Source organism: Phoca vitulina, unplaced genomic scaffold (genome assembly GCF_004348235.1).
Source record: "Phoca vitulina isolate PV1807 unplaced genomic scaffold, GSC_HSeal_1.0 scaffold81, whole genome shotgun sequence".
Classification (NCBI taxonomy): Eukaryota; Metazoa; Chordata; class Mammalia; order Carnivora; family Phocidae; genus Phoca; species Phoca vitulina.
In genome coordinates this window covers 1840881-1854884 of record NW_022589784.1, presented here as the reverse complement: position 1 = coordinate 1854884, position 14004 = coordinate 1840881, and the positions used below count along the sequence as shown (strand labels likewise).

General features: G+C 57.5%; 1 protein-coding gene across 2 annotated transcripts; it reads left to right on the top strand.

Annotated features, from left to right (window-relative positions):
- The first annotated feature begins 5104 nt into the window (after positions 1 to 5104).
- Positions 5105 to 13413, top strand: SLC39A3 (solute carrier family 39 member 3). Of its 2 annotated transcripts, none has more exons than XM_032394891.1 (3): positions 5105 to 5205; positions 6664 to 6995; positions 10009 to 13413. In XM_032394891.1, the coding sequence occupies exons 2-3, from the start codon at positions 6786 to 6788 to the stop codon at positions 10741 to 10743; spliced, it is 945 nt and encodes a 314-aa protein (XP_032250782.1). In that variant the 5' UTR covers positions 5105 to 5205; positions 6664 to 6785; the 3' UTR covers positions 10744 to 13413. The 2 variants fall into 2 exon arrangements, with proteins under 2 accessions (XP_032250782.1, XP_032250781.1); XM_032394890.1 differs by having other exon boundaries at positions 6636 to 6995.
- The last annotated feature ends 591 nt before the right edge of the window (positions 13414 to 14004 follow it).

Below are 14004 nucleotides of genomic sequence, written 5' to 3'. Positions count from 1 at the left end.
ACGTGTAAGTGCACAGAGTATGGGCAAATGGCTGGATGAATTTCCACAAAGGTTGGCACCCGGACGAAGAACAGAGCCCACCCATCACCCTCATCATGCCCCCACACTCATTACCACCTTAAAGGGTAACACTCCCCCAATGTTTAGGACCATGGGTTAGTTGTGCCTGGTTTTGATGTGGATAAAATGGAATCTAAGGGGAAAAGGTAAAATTATAAAAATCATAGAAGAAAATTTAGGATATGATTTGGGGTAGGCCAATTTTTTTTTTTTTTTAAAGATTTTATTTATTTATTTAATTGACAGCGAGAGAGGGAACACAAGCAGGGGGACTGGGAGAGGGAGAAGCAGGCTTCCCACGGAGCAGGGAGCCCGATGTGGGGCTCGATCCCTGGACCCCGGGATCATGACCTGAGCCGAAGGCAGACGCTTAACCAACTGAGCCACCCAGGCGCCCCTGGGGTAGGCCAATTTTCTTAAAGAGAACACAACACTGTGATAGTTAATCTTATGTACCCACTTGGCCAGGCCACAATACCCAGATATTTGGTCAAACACCAGTCTAGATGTTGCTGGGAAGGTATTTTTTTCGATGAGAGTAACATTTAAATTAGTTGGCTTTGAGTAGAACCGTGGACCCTCCATAATGCAGGTGGGCCTCGCCTAACCAGTTGAAGGCATCCAGAGACAAGACCGGTCCCTTGAGGAAATTCTCCTCAGGGGAATTCAGCCTCTAGATGGCCTTGGGACTCGAGCTACAGGGTCAACTCTCCCTTGGGTCTCCAGCCTGCCTGAGTGGATGAGGCCATTAGCAATATATATTTCACAAAAATATAAAGTATTCCTTCAAATCCATGAGAAAAATAGAACCCAATTTTTCAAAGAGCTTTTTTTAAAAAACCGTTTTATTCATTTGACAGAGCACGAGCAGGGTGAGCGGCAGGCAGAGGGAGAGGGAGAAGCAGGCTTCCCGCCGAGCAGGGAGCCCGATGCGGGGCTCGATCCCAGGACCCCGGGATCACGACCTGAGCCGAAGGCAGACGCTTAACGACTGAGCCACCCAGGAGCCTGAACCCAATTTTTTAAATGGGCAAAACACTTAGGTCTTTCAAAAAAAAACAGGGTATGCAGTTAGCCAGTAAGTGTATGAAAGGAGGCTCGATTTCATTAGCTATCTGAGGAACACTATTAAAACCATAATGTAAGGCAAATACACCAGAGCGGTTAGAATGAACAAAGCAAGTGCTGTTCATATGCATCTGGGGCCCCAAGAGCACCCCAGGCGCGGGGATGTGCCGGGAGGACCCCCAGGGCTCAGCAGATGGTCGACCCCACGGCCGTGGTTTATACAGAGAGGACAGGAAGCCAGATGAGCTCAGGGCAGAGGCGTGGGGGGCGGGGGCGGGGGTGGGGGTGGGGACACCAGGCGCGAGCTTCCAGAGTCCTCTCCCGGGGTGTCCCACAGGACGCGCTTAGCTCCCCCCAAACAATGGGACCGTGTGTGTGAGGTGTGGTCTCCAGGGGGCTGGCAGAGACCCAGTGCCTGGTTCTCTGTGGGGGTCGGTCTTGCGGGCCCCTCTGCCCGGCTTGGGCCTGGACCCCAGACTCCGGGAGGGGAGCAGGCGCTCAGCCTGAACCTCGTGTCTGCACAGACGGTTCAGGGACCCGAGCCCCCTGGAGGGCAGAAGCCCCTGGAGTATGGTTCCCAGATGCCACTGAGGGCCCGCCTTGCAAGCTGGCCTTTCCCAGGACAGCAGTCTCAGGTCGGCTGTGTTAACTCTTCTGCACCAAAGGGGAAAAGTTGGCTGTATTAAGTCCTAAAAGCAAGGGTTTGCATCCTGTGGGGCCCCCGATGTATAATACGAGCTGTGGACGTATGCCCAACAGCAACACATATGAATGGCCACCCACAGGCAAGTAGAGGCATGCTCAGAGCAGTGCCCTAAGCAAGAGCCAACACCAGAAACTACCCAAATGAGCCTCCGTGCAGAATGCTAGATGCGTGGGAGTCAGGGGCAGGAAGGAATCTGCAGGGGTCATGGTCGTGGTCACTCTCTTGACTGTGAGGGTACTTTCACAGGTATTTACACATACGTCAGAACTCACCAAGTTGCACACTTTAAATATGTGTCATTCCTTGTATGTCAATTATCCTTCAATAAAGCTGTTAAAATGGTTTTATTTCATGTTTCCATAATATTTGTTCCCCTCTTGTATTTGCTCTCCTGTGAATCATCTATTCATCTCCCTTCCCATTTTTATTCTAGGATGTTTGTTCTCTATCAAGCACTCTGTCGTCTGTCGTCGGCATTTCTTTCTGGTCCGTATCTTGTTTCTTAAGCCCATTCACAGTGTCTTCCACTAGGGGAGATTTTTGAAGTAGACAATGCGGTCAGATGTGTCAGGTTTTTTCCTATGGTACCCTGAAGATATCTGCTCATACATAGGTCCTGGAGCCTAGGAAGTTTTCAAAAATACATCCTTCTCTGAGCAGCCTCATTCTCTAAATAACTATGAACAAATATTGCGCATCATGAATTCTTCTATAGGAAGGTGTCACCCTGTGGGCATTTACCTGGTGTGCACTTATTACAAACAATCTTTTTTTGTTGTTGTGAATTACGGAAACCAGGAAAAGACAATATAATAATGAATTGTCTAATGATAACAAATAGCCACCCCATATTTTGTGCCTACAATGAGGAAGGCAGAAATTGGCATTAAGTGTTAAGAACTTACGGACATACTTAATCTCTGCAAAGCCCAGCTCAGTCTTCTAGCACCTCCAGTATCTGTACCTCCTCCAGTCTTTCCTATTTTAGTGAACAACGCCATCTAATTGCTCAAACCAGAGAACTAGAAGTCACCCTGACACCTACTCCTGCAACCTGCCCAGACAAACCAGTGCCACCTCCTGTCAACTCACCCTCCATCCTGGCTTCTCCATCTCCGCTGCCAGCGCCCTTACCTAAACCAGTACCAGTCCTTGCCCAAATGACTCAACCAGTCTCCTGCCTCCATTCCTGCTTCCCTACAATTCAGTCTTTACACAGACGTTAGAATCACCTTAAGAGATAAACTGGATCACAAGCCTCACCTGCTTAACACCCTTCAATGAATTGCACTGCATGCACGGTAAAACTCAAACTCTTTAACATGGTCTGTGGGACTGTCCCTAATCTCTCCCCTCCCTGTTGCTCGCTAACATTCAGCCAGCCTTCCAGTTCCTCCAACATGGCAGCTCTTTTCTACTGTTACATCAACTATGCTCTGCTGCCCCTACTTCTCCCCAGTTTCTTTGGTTAATTCATACACAAAACTCTCTTTCTTTTCATAGCATTTCATACAGTCTGGGTCCTCAGCTTCAGGGTCTCTCAAGGTCTGCAATCAAGGTACCCACTGGGCAGCAGCCATCTGAAGGCAGGCCTCGGACAGGACCCCCTTCCAAAACCACTCATGTTGTCGTTGGCAGGATTCAGTTCCTTGCAGGCTCTTGCACTGGAGGTCTTAGTCTCTTGCTGACTATTGCCTGGAGGTCATCCTCAGTTCCTTGCAGTGTGGGGCTCTCCAACATCTCAGCTTCTTTCTTCAAGGCAGGCAGAGGTTGTGCTAGGAAGATGGAAGTCATTCTTTTGTTTGTTTTTTACTCCATTAATTTTAAAAAATTTAAATTGTGGTGAGATATACATAAAATTAAACTCTCCATTTTAACAACTTTAAGTGCACAGCTCTGTGGCATGAAGCGCACACACACTGTCGTGCAGCCACCCCCACCCTCCGTCTCCAGAACTTTCCATCTGCCCACACGGAGACTCTGTCCCCATGAAGCACGGACTCCCACCCTCTGCCCCAGCCCTGGCTCCCACCCTCTCCTCTCTGTGTGGACAGGACTCCTCTGGGGACCTCCTGGGAGTGGGGTCCTGCAGGATGTGTCCTTCTGGGTCTGGCTGCTCTCACTGAGCATGGTGTCCTCAGTCCATCCACATTGTAGCATTCCCTACTCTTTATTCTTAGCAGCTCTCTCCACGCCTGGCCCATAGTAGGCTGACAATAAGATTTTAGTTAACAAATGAATACAGTCTTCTTCATAACTCTGGTTGCTTTTATAGGGCATGGAACAAGCGCTTTTTTTTTAATGTTACCTTCTCTCTGTCAAAAAAAATCAATGATTTTCAGTCTTCATCTTAATTGACCTATTGGCAGCATTGATACAATAACCAAATGATTGTGTTAAAATACATTGTATCGGTCATGTCTCTGATCAAAATTCTGCAATTGCTCCCTATTTCCCTCCAAAGCCTTTTGTGACCTACCTCCTCTTATCTCCAAATACACTTCCCCAGGTCACTGTGCTTTGGCCACACCAACGTTCTTGTACACACCTGCCTCTCAGTCCCTTATGTGTGAAAGGGTTTGCCTCCACGTACCCGCTGAGCCAACTTCTCCACCTTCATCTTTGCTCAAACATCTCTCTATGAGGCGTATTTGAGCATCTTACTTAAAATAGCAGCCCATACCCAGCATAGTCCCTTGTGGGTTCTATTATCCCAGAGCACTTCCGACATAATTCCATCACTTATTATGTGTATTGATTATTTTCTGCTTCTTGTCCTAGAATGTAAGCTCCGAAAGGGCGGGAAGGGTGATCTTTGTTTTGCTCGCAGATGTTCTTCTAGAAAAGGCCCTGACACGTAGTAGGCAGGGATGTTGAGCAGATGAATCTGCGTCTTCAGCTGACGGGAAGGGCATCGGCGTGGTGGACGCTCGGGGAGGAACAGTCTCCCGCAGGAAACGGTTTCCCGTCGCGGGCCAAGCCTCCACAGGAGCGGCATTCAGCACCAGGCGCCCCTGGACAGCTCTGGAAGCCAAGTCCTGTCGGAACCTTTCCTCTAAGGTCGGAGTTTCCTGCCGGAGACACCTGCTGGCTGTACCTACCGCTCAGCAAGAGGAAACTACTTTCCCGTGCCGGTGGTGGGGGAGGGGGTCGCAGGTTGAGTGGCGGCCACAGCAGCCAATGACACGGCGCGTTCGGCCCCGCGGTGCTCGGGGTAGCTAATGGGCAGGGGCGTGGGCGGGGCGTGGGCGGGGCGTGGGCCGCCGCGCGCGGAGCCGGGGCTGGACAGGACCGCGGCTGTGGGGTCGAGACCGCGCGGCGGTTGAGCGGCGGGAGGCGCCGGCGGGCGGGCGGGCGAGGGCCCGGCGGAGGTGCGTGCGGGCCGGGACCGGGGGCCGGGAGCCGGGGCTGGGCGCCGGAGCGGGGCGGGGCGGTTCGCGGCAACGGCGGCTGGGCCGCCCGTTAGCCGAGGCCGGGCTGCGGCGCCCGCCGCTGGTTCCCCCGTTGGCGGCGAGATGTGTGCTGATTTGCTTCCGACTCCCCAGGCGGAGCGCGAGTGCTCCCTCTCGGGTGGGGCCCGCTCGGCCTCGCCCTCCTCGGGGCGCCCGGTGCAGCGCGGTGCACACAGAAGGCGCTCAATAAGTGCCCGATGGGGGAATGAATGAACGAGCCCCTGCCTCCTCGTCCCAGCCCATCAGCCCCGGTGTTGAGAGCGTGCAGGCCCCCCCCGCCGCCACGGCACAGCCTGGGCATCGGGACACCGGCAGGTGTTTCCTGGGTCCCTCCTGCGTACCTGGCTGTGCGGCGGGTGGTGCGGGGGATCCAGCCTCAGCGAGACAGACTCCCAGTCCCCGCGGAGCTCGCAGCCTCGAGCGCGTGAGCTCAGTCAATGACTCCAGGTTATGTAGTTTCCCGCACAAATGATGCCAGAACTCAATGCCGGGAAGGGGGCGGGAGAGGCCTCTGCAGCGGGTGGCATCTGCGCGGAGACCTGAGGACCTCACTCAGGTGGGGCGTGGGCAGTGGGGACCGGGAGGGTAGGGGGGAAACACAGGTCAGGAGCAGCCAACGGCCCTCCTACTAACGGTGGGGTTTCCAGGGTGAAATCTGCTCCACTTGGGCTCACTGAGGTCCACACGCTTTAGCTCACCTGTTGGTTTGCAGTGGTTACTGAGCCTCTGTTTGGCACCAGGCTCCTGGTGGGTACGAGGCATACAGTATAGGGCAGAGGTCAGCCGGGGAGGCCCTTCCAAGGGATCCTAAAGGCGGTGACCCTAAAAGACAAGACCTCATCGGGAGGTTGGGGGAAAGACATATTCCAGGCCAAGAAAACAACCGGCGCAAAGGCCCTGAGGCAGGAACGGGCTGGGCATACTCAAGGACCACAGAGGCCCGTGTGGGGTGAGGCGAAGCAGAGGCTGATGGTGCGGAGCCTTCTCTACAGGGTGTGGTGCTGGGTTTTATGGAAGGGCAGTGGGAAGCCAGTGGAGCAGCACCACCCAGTAGAACATCCTGCAACAGTGGAAAGGCTCTGTCCGTGCCGTCCAGTGCGGTCACTACTGCACCTGTGCAGCTGCCGAGCACTTGGCATATGGTTAGTGTGACCGAGGAGCTGAACTTTGCTTTTTATGGAATTGTAATTAATTTAAACAGACGCACATGGTGGCTCGTGACCGCCGTATTGGACAGCACGGCCGTGGCGAATTTTCTGCAGGAGACAGTGATGTGGGCCAGGCCCGAAATGGAACGAAGTACGGGGGGTGATGAGCTTGGTCACTAAAGCTGCTCAATCCTCCAACAGCTGACGTGGTTGCCCCTGGTGTTCACAGTGGCTGGACGGAGGCATGAGCCCCCGGCTACGTGGTTGGGCCCGGTAGCACGCCGTGGGACAGGAGTGTGCGCCCACACATGGTTTGGCCCTGCAGCGGCCAGAACAGCCCGGGCCGCCACCATGATGAAGCTGCTGGTGGCCAAAATCCTTTGTATGGTGGGCGTGTTCTTCTTCATGCTGCTTGGCTCCCTGCTCCCCGTGAAGATCATCGAGACGGATTTTGAGAAGGCCCATCGCTCCAAAAAGATCCTCTCACTCTGCAACACCTTTGGAGGTGGGGTCTTTCTGGCCACGTGCTTCAACGCTCTCCTGCCGGCTGTGAGGGAGAAGGTAAGGGCTCCCTGGTGGTGGCCGCAGCCCGTGGCACCTTGTGGCCCCGGGTCTCTGGTGTGTTTTCAGTGATGCCACCAAGCTTGGTGGTAGCCGGGACACTACAGGAGTGACAGGAAGTGAGGTTGCTGTGTGACCGTGAGTTGGTTGCTTCTCTTCTCTGGGCCTTACCTGGTAGACAAGGGGCTTGAACTAGACCTGGGCTTGCCAGCTGGTTAGCCGGTCCATTGTTCCCTGAGCAGACCGCCCAGCGGGGTAGCCTATGCTTTGCCCTGTAGCGGGCGGCGTGGGCCTCTCCTCAGCACCCGTATCAGGCAGCTACTGCTGCTTAACAAGTGATGACAGCTTAGCAGCTCAGCACCGCACGTGTTTGTTACGTCGCAGTTTCTGTGGGTCAGGGGTCTGCACACCACTTAGCTGGGCCCTCTGCTCCAGGCCCTCATCAGGCAGCATTCCAGGTCTCCTGGGCTGTGGTCTCATCTCGGGGTTTGACGGAGACGGGTCGATTTCTAAGCTCATGTGGTGGTGAGGCAAGTTCAGTTCCTTCCCGGTTGTCAGACCGAGGGCCTTGCTTCTCGTGGCTAAGGGCTGCCCTCAGTCCCTGCCACGTGGCCCCCCCAGAATAGCCACTTGCTTCATCAGGAAGTGCCTGGATTTCTGACACGCATCTCTTGTTCCCTGCTGCCCACCTTGTGTTCCTTCATAACACGGCGTGGGAGCTCACACGGCATCCCGGGGGTAAAACCTCAGAGTCCTCTCTCAGGCCGTCTGCACCCCCAGAGCCGCTTCCAGCCCTGCCCCCCCCATTTGCCACATTCTCATGCCGTCACCCCTCATCACACTCCTATCTCAGGCCGGGGCTGCTGTGATGGCCTTGCTCCTCCCCGTCGCCCTTCAGTGCCTGTGGCCCTCTCAGGGTCCTCCCCAAACCGCTCCGGGCTGTACCCCTGCCCACACCGGAGCCTTGGCGGGTTAGGTCCCTCCCCCGGCCCCCTGCCAGGCTCAGCCAGCAGCTGCTGGCTTGGTCTCCCCACAGATAGCAGCCCCGAAAACTGTGGCCTTTGTGTGTCTGATCTGATCTGAGTTGGTTAGTGTTTCTCTGGGCTGGTGTTCCCCGGGGACGGAGGACATGCAGGCCTCCTGGAGATGCTTAGCAAATGAATGAAATGGCCCATCTGCAAAACACAGCCTTCTGCAGCAGGGGTTCCCATGCAGGTCGACTCTGTGCCCAGGGGACACTGAGTGAGGGCAGGTGACTGGGTCAGGAGGTCTCACCTGGGCCAGTCCTGCCCCCAGGGACACCGGATGATGTCTGGAGACATCTGTGGTCGTCAGGATGGGGGATGCTCCTGGCATTGGGTGGGTGGGGCTGGGGATGCTGTTGAACAACCCCCCACACCTCCCTCTGGTGCCCAGGATGGCCCCCCACTGAGAATGACGCTGCCCCAATGTCAGCACTACCCCCCCCCAACAAGTCATGACGACCAAAATGTCTTCAGTGTGCCCTGGAGGGGCGGAGTAGACGCGTGGCGCGCGCGCTTGTGTGTGTGTGTGTGTGTGTGTGTGTGCACGCGCTCCCGGGCTGTCATGAAGGGGTGCTGTGAGCATAGTGTTGGGGCGCCTGGCTCAGGTAGAGCACTTGGGAATTACATGCACCCCAAGACCCAAAGCGTGAGCATTGACCAGCCATGAGTCACTCTGGAGGAGCAGCGGTCCAGACAGCTGACGGCACGTTCTGCAGCCCCCAGGCTGGACAAGCTTGGTGTGTGCGCACTGCCTCAGGAGTACGGGCAAACCGAGCCCCGCTCTGAGGAGCCCACCCCGCACCTTGCCGGGCAGCATCCAGCCCTGGGCTGTACCGAGCGGCAGCCCCTCGCCTTGCCTGTCTAGTCGAGTTTCAGTGAAGTAAATGAAACACGAGTCAACACGCCAGTCCTTGGCCACGCCGGCCGTGTTTAAGGTCCTCATGGGCCACGTGTGGCCGGTGGCTTCTGTATCAGACAGATAGAAAGCATTTCCGTCATCAGAAAGCACTACTGGGTGCGCTGGCTGGCAGGATCCCCTTGGCGGCGGGTGGGGGGTGTGGATGTGCAGAGTCTCACGCATTCCCAGCATATTCACCCAGGAAGACCTTTGGAAGCAGCCCCACCCGGCATCCTATGGAAGCAGACCCCACACAGGCCTTCAGGGCAGCAGAGGCTGGTCGATGGCACAGTGAGGGAGAGTCTGTCCCGTGCCATTTCCCTGCTTCTGGAGAGTCCTTGGTGTTCCTTGACTTGTAGGTACATCACCGCGGTCTCTGCCTCCGTGGTCACCTGCCCGTCTCCCTGTGTGTCTCTCTGTGTCCCCTCCTTTTGTGTCTCCTAAGGACACCATTACTGGATTAAGATCCCACCCTAAGTCAGGATGATCTGTCTCGTATCCAGATCCTTATCTTATGTAGGATTTCCCCAGGGCTGGGGAAAATAGCAAAACACCTCAGACGTTTGCTGTCTGTCCTTGTGGAGGCCAGGGGTCCAGGAGAAAGGGGCTGGCAGGCCTGGGTCCCTCTGAGGCCTCTCTCCTTGCCACCTCTTCACGTGGTGGTTCCTGTAAGGACTCCAGTCCTAGTGGGACAGGGCCCACCCTAACAGCCTCATTTTAACTGAATCACCTCTCTGAAGACCCTTTCTCTAAGGAGGGTTAGTTTTGAAATTCTGGATGTTCAGAGACTTGAATATATGAATTTTTGGTGGGGGACACAATTCAGCCCATCACACGTTCATTATATCTGCAAAGACCTTTCTTCCAAATAAGGTCACATTCTGAGGTTCCAAGTAGACATGTCTTTAGGGACTACAATTCAGCCCACTACAGCATAATTAATATTTGGCTGATTTAGTGGATATAATGTGCTTTGCTAATTGAACAGTGATATCTCCCCCAAACCCTGTTGTGTTGGTGGCAGGAGTCCAGGCCGCCCGCTCTGAACCCCTCTCCCTCCTTCTCCTCTCTTGCACATCTTCTGCTCCAGCTCCAGAAAGTTCTGAGTCTCGGGCACATCAGCACCGACTACCCACTGGCCGAGACCATCGTGATGCTGGGCTTCTTCATGACTGTCTTCCTGGAGCAGCTCATCTTGACCTTCCGCAAGGAGAAGCCATCGTTCATCGACCTGGAGACCTTCAACGCTGGCTCGGACGCCGGCAGTGACTCGGAGTATGAGAGCCCCTTCATGGGGGGTGCACGGGGCCACACGCTCTACGCGGAGCCCCACCCCCACGCACACGGGCTGAGCGTCCAAGAGCTGTCGCACTCCAGCCCGCTGCGGCTCCTCAGCCTGGTATTTGCCCTGTCGGCGCACTCCATCTTCGAGGGCCTGGCCCTGGGCCTGCAGGAGGACGGAGAGAAGGTAGTGAGCCTGTTCGTGGGGGTGGCCATCCACGAGACGCTGGTGGCCGTGGCCCTGGGCATCAGCATGGCCAGGAGCACCATGGCCCTGAGGGACGCTGCCAAGCTGGCCGTCACTGTCAGTGCCATGATCCCCCTGGGCATCAGCATCGGCCTGGGCATTGAGAGTGCCCAGGGGGTGCCCAGCAGCGTGGCCTCGGTGCTGCTGCAGGGCCTGGCAGGCGGCACGTTCCTCTTTGTCACCTTCTTCGAGATCCTAGCGAAGGAGCTGGAGGAGAAGAGCGACCGTCTGCTCAAAGTCCTCTTTCTGGTGCTGGGTTATGCCGTCCTGGCCGGCATGGTCTTCCTCAAGTGGTGAACTTGCCCATCGCCCCCCCGCCGGATACAGGTGGTCCCCCCTCTCCCAGGCGGGGCAGCTCAGGCCCCGGGCTGCCACCTGTGCACAGAGGGGCCGCGCCCCAGATCCGACACCCTGAGCCTGGGGCACAGCGACTACTTTTAAAAATACTTCTCTTAAAATTGTTTACCAAAGCTGTGTGGCCATGTCATCCTCTGGCATTGGGATCTGATGACTCACGCAGGAGGCGGGGCTGGGCAGCCGCAGGGGGTTGGCCTGGGACCCTCCCCCCCACACTCTCGCCTGGGGACAGGACAGGACCATGGCTTCTCCGAGCCACCGAGCCCATCTGGAGGCCTGAGACTTCTGTCCTCTGCTCCCAGCTGGCTCTGTCGCATGGAGCGTCCATCCGGCGGTCACACAGGGAAGCCCTGACTCGGGCCACCTGAGGCCTCCAGGGCGCTGGTACCTCAGCGCTTCGCTCTTCTTCTCTGCCTTCTGCTGTGCCCCCCCCCGCCCCCCACCGCCATACACTCGGTGGACCCGAGAGATGCAGAGATGCGCAGGCAGGGCTAGGGGCCGGCTGGGCCGTTGGTTCTCAGTCCCTGGGGCCGTGGGGCAGGGGACACACACCTGAATCAGCCCCCGCAGATGCAGATGAAGCCCGAAGCTGCCTCAGGGTGCGTGTGGGGCTGGCACCAACCCTGGGCACCGGCTCCCTGGCAACCTTCTGTTCAACTCGCCTGTTGTCTCAGCAACCCCGACGCGGGCCTCCGGGGATAGGAGCCTGGGCTGAAAGCCTTGCCTGGGGGATTTTGCCATCAGAGGTGCTCCGGGGGGAGTGCGGGCCGGTGGCCTGGGCTGGGCTCGGCACTCGCAGCCTCAGCACGAGGGCCCAGGTGCGTGCCTTCCCAGCACCCTGATCCCCTTCCTCTGCCTCACTCCTGGCCTGCAGGGCCTCCTGAGCACGGGCCCCTTCTGCCCCGGGGCCACGTGGGCGCCCTGGGGGCTGGCCTGCTGCCACCACTCAGCCCCTCCCAGCACAGGGTGACAACCTTTGCCACCGCCCCGGCCTCCTTCAGTTTTGTTACAAGAGGCAGGGGGATCGGGATGTGTGTCCGAGAGCCTCAGCCTCTGCTCTGCCTGCCCCTACCCTGTTGCTGCAGGACGGTCAGGCCTGATGCTAGAAACTTCTGTTGGACTTGTCCTGGGGACCCATCTCCAAACCCCACGTGGCCTGACCCTGCCCTGTGCTGGGAAAGTGACCCCCAGGGTGTGGGGACATCATCCTTTCCATTGTGTCCTGTGCTGTCAGCCTCGGCCTGCCCCCCACTTCACTCCACCCAGGAACTGGAAGTTTCCACCCACTTGGCCTTTTCCCTGAGTGGGCGGGTCATTGTGGAGCCACCAGGTTCTGTAGCCTCCCTTCATCTGGGCCAGGGTCGTCTCTGCTCCAGGGACCCCAGCTCCATACGCCCTGTCGCTGCCAAAAGCGCACACGCCACAGGGTCCCTACCCTCCTACCAGCCATCAGCTGACCACCCCCCTGCCCCACTGATGTCTCCAAGGCCATGTCCCCCTCACTCTGAGCACACTTCCTGACCAGTGGGCCCAGGAAGGGCACCACCACACCAGCAAGGAGCCTCGGGTCATGGAAAGGCCCAAGGGCCCCTCTGCTGGCCCCTCAGTCAGACGTCACCACTCCCCGAGTCCCCAGCGTCCTCAGATTCTCTCCATCTGCTGGGCTGTGGCCACTCCCGGCTGACCTGCTCTCCCTAGGGTCCCACCAGCCCCAGCAAGCTGCTTCCAGGCCCCCTGAGGACACTGGGATCCCAAGAGGTTTGAGGGGGCTGTGTTGTAGACGAGGACACCTCTGGCCTCCCCTTTTGTTTGCTGCGCCCAGCGGAGCAAGAGTCAGCCCTGGGACCTGCTTCCAGAAGCTGCCATGGGGGTGACAGTGTCTTGGTCTTGGTCAGCTTTTCCCGTATCGGGTGAGGATTAGACCATCTCCACGCCGAGGTAGGAGGAGTGGCTGTTTTGCCCTCCAACGGAAGCCCGGAGAAGTGGCGATCACTCCTGAGGTTTCCTGGGTTCTGGTGGCCAAGTCTGGCCTAGACCAGGGTCTTCTGAGGCCTGCCAGAGGCTCCATCCCCCACCAGCTCGGACACCGGGGCACCGCCACGTGGTGACAGCAGCTTTCCTGTGGATACGACTGGATCGATCACCAGTTGGCCCTGGACCAGCCCCTGCACAAAACTGGACATCAGCCACGGAAGGCCATCTGTGCGCACCTTTGTGATCCTAAGGAGACGTCGTGTGGCCTGCCGCCGCGGAGACCCCTGCCTTTTGGGGGTCTTCTCACTCCGTGGTTCTCAGTAGGGGGTCCCGCAGGGTGCACCAGGCGGTGTCCGAGGACGTCTGTGGTGGTCACACTGGGGTGTCACCGCTCTAATTCACAGGAAGTGACAGGGGGTTCCACGCAGAGGCCAGTTCGCTCTGAGATCCTCCTCCACCAGGAGGTCCCTGGCCCAGGCCTCAGCCCTCCAAGGTCTGCTCCGCGTGGGGGCTCAGGGCACAGGCAAAGGCTGGATGGAGTCAACCACATTCCCCTCCTTGATCTGGAGACAAAGGGGGAAATTACGAGGCCTTGTGGATTGAATCAACCTTAATAACAGTGTGTCGGGGCTTCTGTTGTCTGCTGTTTGTGTCTGGTGCAGAAGTTATTAGCGTTGGGCGGGGGGGGCGGTGCGCCGCTTCCCTGCCTGTCTGTGTCTTTCCAGCCCCCAGAGGCAGGCAGGGAGGGGGCAGTGTCTCCCAGCCCCCGGTGGCATCAGACCTGCCAGGGAAAGAGGCACGCATCCCACCTGCCCCAGCCTGTGCCCACCCTTCGGGGCAAAGCCAGTGATGGGCCCATCCGACCTTCCCAGAACCTCCTGCGGGCGGGGGCATTGTTCCCTGAAGACGCTAGAGCTCTTCTCTGGGCCGCTGGGGTGCTAAAGCCGGATCGGGCTGAAGCAGGGAGAACCCGCTGCGGGCCCCTGCCACCCCAAAGGCCTGTGTGGCTCCCACGGCAGGAGCAGCTGGTCTCGCTGGCTACAGTGCTCGATGGAGGGCTGGGGCGACTGGCGTGTGCCCAGCCCGGCCGGGCAGAAGCGGCTGGACAGGTGGGCGGTTCTGAGCCCCGGCTTCCCGGGTGCATGGGAGGCCTGGCCGAGGTACTGCATTAGACCAAAGTAAACAGCCACCACAGTTGGCAGGTCTCTCCGTCCAGGGACCAGCTGG